Below are 15,029 nucleotides of genomic sequence, written 5' to 3'. Positions count from 1 at the left end.
GTTACCAAATATTCTGAAATAGAAATATTATTAATCAAGTTGTTAGCTGCAATTACTGTTCACTTTTTCAGTTGCTTAATACATCTTATTGCTGCAGTCATAAAGATATTAAAAAACTCCAGAACTTTGCATCAATTATCTATGCTTTAAGATTATTTTTTTACATACTCATATCACATCTGCAACCTCTTCAGATATTAAGACTTTGAAATTAATTTTGAGCTTCTTCTTAATATCCATTTGGTTGTATTTATTTGTAAACAAAACCCTACTGTTTAGACATAAAATATACATTATTCAGGTAAAATTCTGCTTTTAAAAATAATTTAAAATGAAGTCTGCACCCCACCTTAATAAACACCATTCTTCATTTCAGAGAATCTGTAGACATTATCAATCCTTTTAAATTCGACTGTACTAGAAATGGTGTTAACTGCTGTTAAACTAAACCGAAAACAGTACATAGGAAAGGTAGAACAGCAAATGAAAAACATGTAATCCACCATATTAACATTATTTAATGGATGTGTAATTTCAAAACCCTAAAAATTCTGAATTTAAACTAAAAACGCCCCAAATCAGACAAGTAGTTTGAAAAGTGAATGTGAATTTAGAATTATGCATGTATGTTGAACGTTTCACCATTTAGACTGGGAACATTTAAATTTTTATTAAAGGTGGTAATACAGTTCCAAAGCAAATTTGAAATTTTTAGTTGTTTAATGTACCTTAGATGAAGGACTGTATTTTGCCCATACAGAGAATGCTTTTTATCCATATGGTAAAATGTTCTTTGAATATAATGGAAACAGGATCAAAACACAACTATTTGAATGCAAGATCTACAACGAGGTATAACATTTTATTGAAATCATGATTGCTTTTCCATATAGGTAGTATTTCATTAAAATATATACCTTGAAAGATTTTCTACAAACCCCACAATTATATTCACACCACAGTTACTTTACTATAACAGCTGCTAAAACAACAGCTGAGAGTAGAGCTCATTTGACTTTTTCTACTTATAGAAAATAGCGCAGAGGTCTTATCTCACTAGAAAACGTAACAGCTGCATCTTCCTTTAAACAATAAATGACTCATTTCTCTCTAACACATAACATCATAAAGGTCTAATGACTCAGACACAGAAGCTATTTGTGTGTGCACTTTTTTCTAGATCATTCCTTAAAAAAAGTGCTCCGGCCAAAAAAAAAAAAAAAGAAAAACTGTATAAGGATATCTGGATTACAATTAAGTACCTGGAATGATATGTGCTGATAATATGTCTCACAATTTAACAAAATTGTAAGATATGAAAACTAATATTTGGAACAAAGTTATCAGTAACACAGCAGTGCTGCAATGACACAGCCAATATGCATAGATACAAAATGTTCTGCATATAACGATATTTCTATGTTGCACAACATTAAACAAGTTATGGAAATTTGATTTAGATATAATCATTATGGCAAAGTACATCACTGAATATAAATACATGAATACTTCACATTGAGCATCATACTATATACCACACACTGCCCTATCTCAAATGGTGGTCTCTGTGTACATAGGAAGAGCGGCTTCCTTTTCTGACATACTTCCAGGTAAAATGGGAGGCGGTGGCTGGTCCTGGCAGCCAATCACAGGGCAGTATGTAACACATGGGTCATGAAGTTGTAAAAAAAAAAATGGTGGCTACCTGCCATAAATGGTGGCTGAAACACCATGGCAGACCCTGTGTTCTTAGGGGAGGGGGCTTCCTGCTCTGACAATCTTCTGGGGGAAGCAGGATGGGGTCGCTGGTCCTGCCAATCACACCCCTGAAAACACCAGGGGTATGAGTGTGTCAAAACCCACAGTCAGCCAATCAGAAAGCAGTATGAGAACATGGGGTATGACATTTTACATAATGGTGGCTGAAATAAAATGGCAGCTGCCATGCATGTAGTGGGGAGGGACTTCTCGGATCCACCATGTACCAGAGGAAGGGTGGGACTCCTGAGGCTTCCTGCAGGGGGCCGGGCTTCCACCAGCGGCTGGGGCCCCGCCCCTTCTTATCTTAGATATTGGTTGTCCTCCCACTACTTACAGAAACAATGTAATAAATACAAAGCTTTTACACATACGATGTTTTGAATAATCTTTCCTTTATGACATATCCTGAGGGCATATTATCTAATATTTGCCTGCTCTTTAGCTTTGGCATGTTCTTTCTCTGCTACTCTGGTATTTCTAAATTATCTTCTACAGATCGCCCAAGCCCAGTAAGAACTGAGAGTTCTTCCTTGCTTAGGAAACAAACGCATGCCAATCTAAATCAGGTCATTACTTCCCAGAGTCCCTGGAGTGTGAATCCGTCCTTCAGCTTCTCTATTGCAAGTCCTAGTTCTTCTGAAAAAACAGGCTCCCGATCATGTTGCTTTTTTGAATGCACAAGATATGAGAGAAAATAAAATAAAGCAGAAGATACTTTTAAATTTTATTACCCCATTTTAACAACATGAATTTGACAGTATGAAAAAAGATGTTCTTACCTTGTTTTCGTCAGCAAAATAAGCCTGCAAAAGAAAGAAAGAAAGAACTCGCAACCTTGGAAAAAAAAAGTCTAAAACCAAATCTGCTAATAATTCCTTGGGGTCAAAACCGTATTTGGTAAGTTTTCTTCAACCAGTCTGTATGGTTTTTATTTTTGTTTTGTAAACAAGATCAGTTTTTTCTATGTTGAAATAATTTACAAAAGGGTTCTAGCAAGAGTTGGTGATTATGTTATTTTTCATTAAATACCAATCTTAGAATTTTCCTCATAATAAACAAAGATTTTTAAATGGTAAAATTTTCATATTACATTTGTTACACTGACAAATACTTTATAGGGAATAAAATGTTAATATTAAGGCAAACTGACAGCATCCTAGCATCTTCTGCCTTGTGCAGCAGCATTTATTATTCCGTTTCAAAAACTAACTTAAAATGTGCAAGTAGTATCAAAATTCAGTTAACATCATACTCAATCTAAGAAATGAACACAGAGTAACTGAACAATTAACCACATTTTTCTACTCTCAGACAGAGATCTGGGAAAGAGATACAATCTTTCCCATTCTGTGTGTATCGAAATTAAGGCTCACACACTTCAGGAAACCAGATCTCTGAAAATATCCACAGCTCTACAAGTCTCTGGACCAGCGGGCTCTAGATCTTCGTATTTACCAAAACAAGCCTGATCTTGCTCCGGCTGCCCCTATGGGCTGGCGAGGGGCAGCAAAGAAAGCGTTTTCCTGCTCAGCTGGATCTCAAGCTATACAAGACTCTACAGAACAGCATCGCCATCAAGCGTCATGGAATATTGGTGTGGAGCCGCTCCTTGGGTCCCGGACGATCTATGTCTCCTATAGCCACCACCTTCTAATCATTTACAGCTTCCAGGTTTTCTTTCAGAATATGCAAAGCACAGCTATTTAATCCAGGTGACAAAGGCACCAATACAGCAAACAGAATCTACCTTTAAGGAAAAGGTAGGTCTTCAACTATGTTGATGACCAAACAAAAATATGCAAAAATGGAAAGAAAAAAAGGCAAAAAGCGAGGAAAAAGGAGGGAAAGGAAGAGAAAAGACCTTATCTGCATCAGTAAAGGATAGCAAAAGAAAAGAATGTGGAAATAAGATTGGTGGTAGCACTGCTAATTTACCAAATTTCAGAGATGAATTAAGAAAACATGTCAATTGTCAATGTGTCAAGGCTAGCACTTGAAAACATGTGCAGTCTACCTGTGCAATCATGCAACCAGGTGTTATTGGGTTGCACAGTAAATTTGGAAATTCCTAGAAAGAAGGTCATCAAGCAACCTAATGCATTTAAAAGTCAATTTTCCTGAAATACTGGGAGACAGATACTAATAGAGTTTTCTAAACTGGTATTGTCAGGAATGCAAAGGTTGTCAGGAGTGACTCAAAATTATTGCTGCCTTTCTAAAAATCTTTCAAGTTTGAATCTTAGATGAATGTTGAGCATACAGATATCAGCACCTATTAATCTGCTCCAAGGGAAGGAAGACTTGTTTTAATATAATGTATCTGAATATACCGTACTGCTGGTTTTCAAGCTATTCCTGATCTTAATGTGTTGAGAAACTACATGCAACTATTACTTCAAATATCTACTACTATTTATTTTGAATAATAGTTTGTTCTTAAGTTAAAAATCTATACACAGAGTAAATTCCTGTAGTAATCACAATTTTGAATAAAAGGTATGTAGGTGTGTTTTAAAGATAGAAAGTTCAGTTGTAGCTTATCTTTAATAGAGGTTTACAGCTGTACATTGGTTACATTTGAATAATCAAACAATAATTATTATATTTTTTAGTTTTCTGTGGAGTAGCTTACCACAAAAGCATCTGTATGTTCATCAGATTCTATTTCCACATCATCTTGAACCTGCTCCACTGTTAGGTCTTCAAGAGGTTGAGGCTGCAAATTAAAACACTGAAGTAAATAAATCCACATATCTAATATGTTTAATATATTTTTATTACTGCTGTTAACACAATATTGTATCTAATTCAAAATAAATGAGTGGAGTACCTTTTCTTCCATTTCATAATCCACTCCAAATATAGGGTTAGCTGAATAAACTCTGTGAAGTGAATTAATTTCTTTCACTGCCTCCTGTAGTTTCTCCACAGGGTCTATTTTAAAACCAAGTACATATCCTCCACTCTATATAAAAGAAAAAAGAAGACATATATTTATTAGTGTTGCTTATTATTTAAATAACGTTTTCCCCTTGATAGGGGTTTGCAGTTTAATGATAGCAAATTTCAGTTTGCTGACAGAACATTATCTGTATTTTGGTATTATCTAATTTTTATTCTGCCATTTAAACCATGGGTGAAATAAAAACAATGACAATGTTTCTCTATGAGGTAAATAAGCTTTTAACTGTTAGCCCATTATACAAATGGGGAACAAACTTCTTACACAGAAAAACAAAAGCAAACAAGGGTGGGAGAAATTCAGAAGTAATATTAATGATTTATTCCTAGCTACTCAGCAAATGTTTAGTCTGTTAGATCTTGATGTTGTTATTAAAGAAGCTTTCAGATACAGTAAATAAAGTTAGTTGAACTTTAAAAAAAAATGCCATTAAAAGCATTTCTGATTAAGGTCAAACTGAAGAAAAATAATTTTGTCTCTTACAGCAAAACAGATACACAAGTGAAAAAGATTAAAAATAATCATCTTAATTAAATATAGAAGTAATTAGATCCCAAAGATAACCTGTCAGAAGACACTGCTTTTAACAGTTATTTTACTTTATTTTAACTAGTCATGCTGGCCTATTGTTGCTTCGCTTAGAGAAACCATAACTCACAATAGCGATATTGACCTTAACATAAACATTTTAAGCAGTGCAAAGAGGACTTCTTAAAAGTTGTGTTCAAAAGGCCACACAGAAGGAACATTCTGAGTACCTTAAAAGTAGCTCTGTAACATTTCAGAATTAGGGAACTATTATATATAAAAATGTAACCAATGAAAGAAGGCTATTAAAGCTTCTTACCTGCTGAGAACTCTCTATCACAAGTGCCAAGCCAAACTTTGAGTCTCTTATTTTTATTGAACGCTAATGGTAAAGAGGTAAAAACTGTTAAAAATTTTGGAATTACTTGATAAAAATCTCTTTTATCTATTTTTTTTTTTTTTTCCTTCACACTGTACTAATTACAATTACTGGTTCTGGTTCTGGAAGCTTGGCTACCACCATTCCCTCCCATGTACCATTACAAATCTGAACCCCTGAACCTCAGGGAAAAGTGTTTTTATCAGAATTGGTACAACAGTAACAGTTCATTTCTGAACATCAGGTTCACAAGATCATTAATCTCAGTGTATGTAGGTGGCATGAAACATCATAGTAAATAGTTTGAAAATTGGAAATACAAGCCATTTTTAATCAACTGCCCGTGAAAGCCCACAATTGATCTGGACAGGAAAAAAAAAAAATCCACCCTGTGGTTGATGCTGGTGAGACTAAATCCCTCCCTGACTGTGGGACATGAAATACTAATTTTGGTGAGCTGGGCATTTTAACTGAAGCCTTGAACTTATGCCATTTCATTTGGAAAATGGTTGTTTTAAGATACTTACAATTTGTAGATATGGTATGCTGACATTAAAGCTGTCATTCATATTTGCATGCCAAACTATTCTCACATTAGTAATAAAAAAAGTTCCCAAATTTCCCTATTAAAGAAAAGGTATGTCAGAACTGCTGTGAAGTATAGAGCCTTTTTTCCAAACACGATGATTACTGCCATCCATTTAAACACAACCAGGATACAGCTTCATATTTAATTCAATAAAAGCCTGATACTTTCCCACCAAAACCAGTCAAAATGCTTCTATTGATTGCAAAGAAGCAAAATCCAATCTTTAAAGGATACAGCACCCGAGTGGTGAAAATAGCTGGGAGTACCTATTACTGCAGCAAAGCAGGATCAAATCACAGCACAGCAGACCTCATGGGAATACATGAAGCATCTGAGAGTGTTCTTAACTGTACAGATCTGGAATTGGCATATAGCGTTAAGTATAATGGCATGTGGGTTAAACTTAGGCAATTGTGGAGATGCATGCCAAGGGAATGTAGAGGAAAGAACTTTTTAGCTTGTCAGGATGGATCCTATTTCCATTCTGGACTAAAATTGCACAGACAGAAATAACAGCTTCCATTTTGTTTCATGGCTCTGGGAAATACTTGCTACTAATGCCCTGTAAATTAATAGAAATGTTTTCTATTTTTTCCTTAAGGTCTTTATTTTTCTATGTTTTAAGACATAGATTCCTATTCCAATATTTTCAATTTCCAGTAATCAAAAGGCAATATAGTCTTACACTGTAGTCAAAGCTGCACATGAACATACAAATGTTCAGCAGAACACTTTGGAAACAACATGATTGTCTTTCAGGATGATACAGAGCTTTAGACTACTCATAAATATACCTTTTTAACAGGAACTGTATATCTAGTTCCTTGCATATTAGCTGAGTCATGTAGACTTCAGGTTGCCAAAAAAAGACTTTGTTGTACTGATTAGCAAATATATGGGATCAGCTTCTCCGCATGCATCAGCTGATAAACTAAATTAAGGGTAATTCCTTTGAGGTTACAAAACTATAGTAGTACAATTGCTAGATGAAAGCCAAAACATTTTAACTTTGCTGTAGTCAACGTAGTCTCATTTTTCACTATACCTGGTCACTTGATAAATTCCAAACTCCATTGATTTTATCATATATTTGTTCTTGTGGTAATAATCTCAGTTGCTTGTTTTGAATCAATGCACTTCTCAGCTTCAGATCACGATACATTTTAGAAGTTTCATAAGCTCTGCAAAAAATAAAAAATACACATTAGCATTTCAGTGTTTTCTACTATCTTTACTGTTTGTTTTAGCACCAATATGAAATGTTGTATATTTTCAACTTTTCTTATCACCATGTTGCACAAAAATGAGAGTACTATTAAAACTTCATCAATGTAAACCATTATATTTCAGCTTTCCTTAATGAAGTTATCTTTAAACTTAAAAGGGTTTTTTTGACATCTGTTTTGATCTCCGGTATTGTTCATGTGTATACTATTTCTTTCTTTTCCTTAAGATATTAATCTCCCAGCCTCTATTGCAAAGCATAAGTCTTCAGGTCCCATGTTAAACGTAGTATGGACATCAAGAATCCTTTATTTTTCAGTGCCGGTTAAGTCACAAACATCCGATATACGTACGTCAGTATTCCATAGCTCTTAAACAGAAACCTATGGTAACGTATTATGCACACATTCATGCAAATGGGAATGGTGGGAAACATCCACTGTTTTGTAGTCAATTAGAGTTTTGACCGGGATTTAACTCTTCAGTTCCACTACATGGTCCAAAATTATGGGAAATAATTATAGACAGAAATTATAGATAGAAAATGCACACTGAAATTAGCTCTTTTGTACTTTTATTTGTTCAGATAGTTTATACACACAAGGTGTATGAACTGTCATCAATAGTTGGTATTAATACACATTAATTTTCATTACGCACAGTTATCTACTAGAATTTGTGATCATTCTCTCCCTTCCTTCCAGAGATTGTGTTCTCTTCTTTTGGGAAATTTTTCTGAATGTTAAATAAGGGCAGTTATATACTCGGCCTATCAGCAGTAGTAATCCCACATATTTGATTCACTGAATTTTGTAAATGACCAAACACTATTTTAAGTATGCTACCTGTGTACAGCAATAACTGAAGTGAAGAGTCTGGGACTCCCGGGGACAACATTGGTAAATATGAACTCAAATCGTGTATTGTTACATTTAGTCAATATATACAGAGCTTCTGTCTGTCCTCGTAATTTCTGTAAGGAAAAAATGAAATTTAACATTTTAACAATATAGTAGCTTGACTGTACAAGCAATAAATAATTTGACATATTTTCTAAATTCTTGTTCTAAATAGTATATCTGAAGGTGTAATCTTCATTCTACCACTGATCTACTGCTGTCTTCAACTGAACTCAGTTCCTTTGGAGAAACTAGCAATTCCATCAACAGTAGAACTAATGAAGCTTGTCTCCTATGCATTTGCAATATCATGACTGAAACAGTATTTTTGGCTTTGTTACCGTGTGGCTGCCTGGGGAACCTACATAATCTCCCTGCTAGTTCTTTGCTGCAAGCCAAACAAATGGCTTCACAGTGGCATGTAATTCAGGCTATGTATTTGAGAGCTTTCTTGCACAAAATTAGTGCCTCTCTAGACCTTTGTTAAATTTACACAATGAGCCAACATGTGCCTGACTTACCTAGAGGGGAGAAGAATCACCAAACAGTATGATTACATGAGTTTTACTGCCTTAGGAAACTGACTAAAACCACACTCCTATAGAAATGTAAAACTCTCTTAACTTTTAGAGTAAATTTCCATTATTATTCTATTACTGTTCTTGCAAGTAAATTTTCAGATTATTGTTGATATAGTGCAATAAGTATAAACAATGAATTACAGCTTCTTTTATTATTTTAAAAAGTATTTTTTGAAACTTACTGAGTTGGCAGTTCTTGTAGTTATATTTATAATGCAGTTGTAACCAACAGCTAAAAGTTAGGGGAGAACAAAAAAAAGAACAGTTTTGAGAACAAGAAAAAATAATAGTCAAAATTACAAAGTATAATATTGAATTTTGTAGCACAGCTTTGGATGCTAGTTGTGAGAATTACACATTGTGGTTAACGGTCTTGGCCCTCATCACAAAATCAAAGACTAATTTAAGCTGGAAAGGACTTGGGGAGGTTGTCTGGTCCAATGCTCTTCTCAAAGCAGGACGAACCCCATCTGGCTGCTCAGGGTGCTGTCCAACTGAGTTCTGAATATTTCCAAAGAAGGAGATTCTACAACCACTCTGGGAGCCTGTTCCACTGTTTGACTGTCATCATTGTGAACATTTTTCTCCTAATATTTAATCAGAATTTCCTTGTTTCAGCATTTGACTGTTGCCTCAAGAAGGTCTGTTTCATCATGATGTTGCCTGTAATTTTACCCTTATAAATAAAACTTTCTGCATCGATATAGTACTTTGTAGAAGAGCTAATGAGATGACAAAGAAAAAAAGCAGCAAAATGGAAAGTATAAGTGAAGAAGAAACAAACAGAAGAGGAAAAAACAGTTACAAATTTCACTTTGCCTCTTCTACAGTAGTGCTGATACAAAATAAAAACAGAAACAATCCCAGCCATTCTTCCTAAAACAAACAGATGCACTAAAATGGTGCTGGGCTAAATCTGGACGTCAATGACAATCCTGCTACTGATACGAACAGCAGCACAGCCAGGTTCCAAAAAAAAAAAATCAAAGGAGAACTGGAATTTGCTTTGGGAAGATTCTGCTTCTCCAAAAGCTCAGATGTGGCAGCAGTTACGTAGATAAGAATATTCAGTCTTTACGGAATTAATACTTATGAAAATACCAGAAAGAGACTATTTCCTAGGTTGCTTATGAGAAATTTTCTAAAACTAAAAGAAACAGCAATGGTCAAAAATGGCATCCAATAAAATATTTTTTTTGTCTATATATTCCCTTAATGTAAGAAATAATGCATTATCTTGAAAGCTAGAGAATATTTTAAACCCTAAAAGCCATAGGTTATACTTCCTTGAGCTTCTATACGGCTGCACTGCTCCGTAAGTTTCTTTGTAATCTCCTCTAGAAAGGTCTATTCTAAAACTTAAATACACAAGCACACAATTTAATTTTATAAATACATATAAAAGTAGCACTGTGTGACCATGTATGAGATAGCAAATGCAGAAGAGCAAACAGGCAGAGGGCATAAGTTTATGTACATTATGAACGAAATATAGATTTTCAATATTGACTGGCTATTGGGAACTGAGCACTGGAAATAATTTGGGTACAAAGTAAGTACATTCTGCCTCTGTTTCAGCAAAAAAGCAGTCTATAAATTAAATAGGAGTAGCCCTGCTAGCTACTCATACAGTTAAAATTAGCAGTTTATTCAGAGCTTACAATAGTAAATGTGGAAAGGCAGGTACCTGTGGGGAATAAAAACTGTAGGACAATACAGAATGTGAATAAACAGGTGGCAAAGAGGTACAAGTAAAGCAAGGTGTGAAGAAACTTAAACTTTTGTTTCTTTCTAGAAAAACAAATGAATCCCACATAGGCCAAATGAAGTCTGAAGTACTCTTCCACTTCTGTTCTGAGAAATTAACATTGAATATTAATACTTTACTATGAATTATTCCTAGTAACAGTTTATTTCAGACTTTACAGAGCAACAGAACTATACTTTACTATTTTGTACTGTAATCAATACTACTGTGAGAGCGTAGCATACCACCACAAAGGAAACACAAAATTTGCAGTTGTTTAACAGGAGATGATACTTACAGAGATTGACTCTGGGCAATGACAATGAGCGCCAAATAATCCGCAAATTTGTCACAAGCAGTCTACCTGGAAGCAAAGAGTGTAGATATTTTTAATCTGAATAACTTCCATTAAATTAAATGTTCCATTCTGTGGCACATATTTACCACTATTTTTGAAACACCAGAATATTCCTTCCCCTTGATAGGAAAAAGAAGAAAAAAGCACAGGACACCGCAGCAGAAAAATACTAAACACTTTTTTTTTTGAATGCTAGGAGAGAAAATCCAGCAAGGAACAAATGAAACAACCTCTAATATATACCAGCATTCCTCAAAACCAAACTGAGAACAGTTACTGATTTCACATCCACCTGCCTATGGCAAAAATGAGGAGACACAATCAGTGCAGAACTGCTCTGGGGAGGAGAAGGGGAAGGCAGTGAGTTAACTATCGCAGCTGTCTTCATGAATATCCTCACCCCTTTATGTCACATGCAAATTTATTTGATTCTGTACCCCGTACAGCAGCACATCCAACCCCAGGAAGGGTCATCTCAGCATGCTGGCAGCTTTATGCCCTTGCACACTATATATATATTCCTCACTGATTCAGTTTAAACCAGGTTAGGAAAAACTAAGCATTAAACAGGATTACAGCAAAAGATCACCACAATGTTTATAAATGGATTATTCTTACAAGGGTTTCAATTCTAAACAAATTCTGAGACAAGATTATCACCTTCCTATAACTTCGAACACGAGATCCTATTTGAAAATACTCCAAGGGGAGACAGATCTGTGAAACAGGCAAGATCTATTTTCTGCAACAGACCACTGACACCCAGTTCAGTGGAAACCAGACAGGGCTTTCATGAACCTACATAGGTTAAATATTAGAAAGTTTACAATTTCCCTGAGTATGCAGTTACCTCTGTCTCCATTATTTCCTTTGGTATCTTCAACAGACTCTAAGCAGTCTATAAGGACCTCTCCAGGTCTCATTTTCATTTGTCTAAAAGAAAAAAAAGAAGAAAAAATTACCTAATGAAAAATATCCTCCAAAAGAAGGCCATTTCTATCTCCCCACTTCGCTTTCCTTTCTCCTTTTTTTGCTTAGTGTATCATACAATGAAAAATCCACATATGCCACATACACACAAATCAACATTATATACCTGAAATTGTTATCACTACATCTGGCATACGAAAAATATTAATACCTTTATTATTAAATTATAACAGTAAATAAATAATTATGTAGCAAGTGTGACCAAGCAAACTATATAATAGGGAGAAAGTGTGTGAAAATGGGAGGGAAAAGCAAAAAAGTTGCATTCATATGATTTTTAATGGATAGAGTTTGTTGCCTCTTGCTGTACTCTTAGGTCATAAGTAGTGGAGCTAGGCTCAGGAAAGAATAGATGCCAGCAAAGGAAATATCAGATGTATACCAACATGTGAAATGCTCTGCTAAATTTTCCACAAAGGCTGTGGTTTGCTTATTTTTTTTTAATTATTTTGCTTGATTGAACTGGTCTAACCACTTAATTACCTAACAACAGATATAGTGTGAAATTTTGCTGTATTTTAATTGTATTTTGTAAAGGAGCCAATTCAGTGTATTGGCATGACAAAAACAAAAGGCATTCTCAGGAGGGGAATTCCATGTGATGCTACTGGAGATCAGGATGGAGACACTAAGTATGGACTCAACAATACATCACCAGAACAGCACAAAAGATATTAGACAGGAGGTAGCAAGAATAGTAACATTAGCATTAAAGAAAATATGGAAGCTGGCTCTGTCTACATGACAATTCTACAAGAAACTAAGACAGAACTGCTTAAACATCCAAGATACAATTACATGTTTCTAAAATTATTGCAGGCAGCATGTCTGACGGACAAGGGGTGTTCTCTGTAGGGTCAACTGAGTAGAAGGGAGGTGAAGCATGATAGTACACTTTCAGCCTCCACCCCCAAAATCATCACCAACCAGCTACTAATTTGTAGCTCCATATTACAAAAGCTATGCAGGGTTTTGCCACAGAAACCAGAGCAGAAGTTTTGTGTCTCAGATAAAGTTGACAGCTCATCAGAGGTCAAGGCCCACAGAAGTGAGGAAGCACTGCCTCCACGAGGATGAATGTGACAACCCTTCAGCCCTGGCTCCTCAGAGGCTGCACAGCCACTGCCCGTTACCGTGAGCTCAGGCTGCCAACACCACGGCAGGGACACCGAGTCCTTGTTACCAGTGACTGGTACCGTCCCGTCAGACACACACCTTAAGTTTGTTTTTACTTCTCAGCGCCAGGTAACGCTACAGGCGGCTGGGAAAAGAACACCCTTTCCTCAGTCCTCCACTTTGCGACCTTTTCTTCCCCCCCCCGCCCCCTTTTCTTATAGATTGGAAACGGTGACTAGACTCCACCTACCAAAAACCCCCCAGCCAGCCCGCCTGAGTCTCAACGGCCACAGAAGCCTTTTCCCGCCCCGCCAGGACAACACCCTCCCCCCTCCACCGCCACACTGGGAAGGCTCCCAGCATGCACCGCGCCAGTAATGGCGGCTGCGCTCAGCCTACTGGGAGGCCGCGCTCAGCCTACTGACAGACGCCGGGCGGGTCCGAAAGCCTTGCTGTAAGGGGAGAGCAGGGCAACGACACTCACTGCGGGGAGATGTCGAAGCGGACATCTCTGTCCTCCCACAGCACGTCCAGCGCCGCGCTCATGGCTGCCGACGCGGCGCGCCGCTCCCTCCGGCGGGTCCGCGCGCCGCCGTGGCAACGGGGGGCGTGTCTCGCGCTCCCGCAGCGATCGGGATTGGCTGCGGTGCTGCACGTGGGCGGGCCCGCCGCTCTCCCGCCTGCCCTAGCCCCGCCCTCGGCTCGGCTGAGGTAGCGGCCGCGGGTGGCGGCGGGCTCCGCGGTCGCGGGGGGCGGGCCCGCCCGGCGCCCTCCCCGCTCTGGCCGTCGTGCCTTGTGGCCGGCCCGGTGGCATGCTTGTACAGCCTCGGCAACGCCAACGGCCTGGCGCTTGTGAACGTTTTGTGAAGGAGAGCGGAGTGCTCCGAGTCGTTGGAACATGTAGTAGTTGGAGCTTTTCCTCGCGTCTTGCTTTTGTCTGGTACGAGGTAACATCCGTGTTGCCGTGGACGATCGTCAAACCAGTCCCCTGTACAGTCGGTAAACCTAAAACCTGTGAAACTCTCGCTTACTCGGTAAATTACAGCTTTAAGTCCTGTGTTTTTTGGCTTTGTTGTGTTTTTTTTTTAAACTGGATGGGATGTATCATACTATTTTAAATTTGGAATAACTTGAAAATTGTATCTAGCCGAATATTAATTGCAGTATCTTACTACTTTCAAATAAAACAATACTCCAAATAAGTACGAATCATAGCAAGAAACGTGTCCTTTGACAGTCCTTTCCCTGGAGCTGGTCCCTGGGTTGGTGAGGAGCCCGTTGCGACCCGCCTGGAAGTGGATGCGAACTCGATGAAGTACAAAACGCCGCCGGCGCTGCCCGCCCCTGCTGCCCGCCCTCCGCCCGCGCTGGCGGGAAGAGCGGCGTGCCGCCGCGTCCAGGCAGGGCTCTGCTCAGGCGGCGGCAGGAGTGCGGCCGGGGGCTCTTGAATTGGGAGGGGTAGCGGGTGTTCGGCTTGAGGCCAATCTCCTTTTTTGTTGATATGCTGAACTTACTATTTGTTCAGGAAAAAAACCCATAAACCCAGCCAAAAATGATCATCGGGTTTCATATGCAGGAGCGCCTAATCTGAGATGTTCAGTCTTGTCAAGGACTGTGGCAGAAATCCAGTTACATCACCAGGACCACATTACACAGAATGTGTAATTTAGCTGTGAGGTAAGTTTTTAGTCCTCTAAAGGTACCATTATCCATTCTCTGTCCTGGCAGTAAAACCAGGAATGTTTTATTAGAAAGAAGCTTTTAAGAACGTAAGTCAAGTAATAGGAAATACATCATATACAGGCAGACATAAATATAAAAAGCAATATGGCAATGATGGGCAATAAAGAATAAACTCTATGCTGCATTGGATGTTTTGAACATAAGCTTAAAAA

At 37.7% G+C, this 15,029-nt stretch overlaps 1 protein-coding gene across 3 annotated transcripts; it reads right to left on the bottom strand.

The window, feature by feature from the left end:
• Positions 1 to 705: 705 nt before the first annotated feature.
• On the bottom strand, positions 706 to 13,756 carry BBS5 (Bardet-Biedl syndrome 5). Of its 3 annotated transcripts, XM_075153171.1 has the most exons (12): positions 13,619 to 13,756; positions 11,879 to 11,961; positions 10,969 to 11,034; positions 9,106 to 9,155; positions 8,289 to 8,416; positions 7,265 to 7,400; positions 6,158 to 6,253; positions 5,571 to 5,633; positions 4,592 to 4,726; positions 4,394 to 4,477; positions 2,541 to 2,564; positions 706 to 2,425 (listed from the first exon to the last, which is right to left on the bottom strand). In XM_075153171.1, exons 1-12 carry the CDS (start codon positions 13,678 to 13,680, stop codon positions 2,324 to 2,326), a joined length of 1,029 nt encoding a protein of 342 aa, XP_075009272.1. In that variant the 5' UTR covers positions 13,681 to 13,756; the 3' UTR covers positions 706 to 2,323. The 3 variants fall into 3 exon arrangements, with proteins under 3 accessions (XP_075009272.1, XP_075009273.1, XP_075009274.1); XM_075153172.1 differs by lacking the exon at positions 6,158 to 6,253 and having other exon boundaries at positions 13,619 to 13,754; XM_075153173.1 differs by lacking the exons at positions 5,571 to 5,633; positions 6,158 to 6,253 and having other exon boundaries at positions 13,619 to 13,755.
• Positions 13,757 to 15,029: the final 1,273 nt, after the last annotated feature.

Source organism: Calonectris borealis, chromosome 6 (genome assembly GCF_964195595.1).
Source record: "Calonectris borealis chromosome 6, bCalBor7.hap1.2, whole genome shotgun sequence".
Taxonomy (NCBI): domain Eukaryota; kingdom Metazoa; phylum Chordata; class Aves; order Procellariiformes; family Procellariidae; genus Calonectris; species Calonectris borealis.
Note: the sequence above shows the minus strand (reverse complement) of the source record. Positions and strands in the feature narration are given on the sequence as shown.

Bases quoted from the DNA above. Each gene is read 5' to 3' on its own strand.
- BBS5 (XM_075153171.1), bottom strand. From the start codon at position 13,680: ATGAGCGCGGCGCTGGACGTGCTGTGGGAGGACAGAGATGTCCGCTTC. The intron at 4,727-5,570 runs GTAAGAAGCTTT...TCTTTTATATAG, and splicing joins TGATAGAGAGTTCTCAGCAG to AGTGGAGGATATGTACTTGG. The intron at 2,426-2,540 runs GTAAGAACATCT...CATTCAAAAAAG, and splicing joins ATTTTGCTGACGAAAACAAG to CAACATGATCGGGAGCCTGT.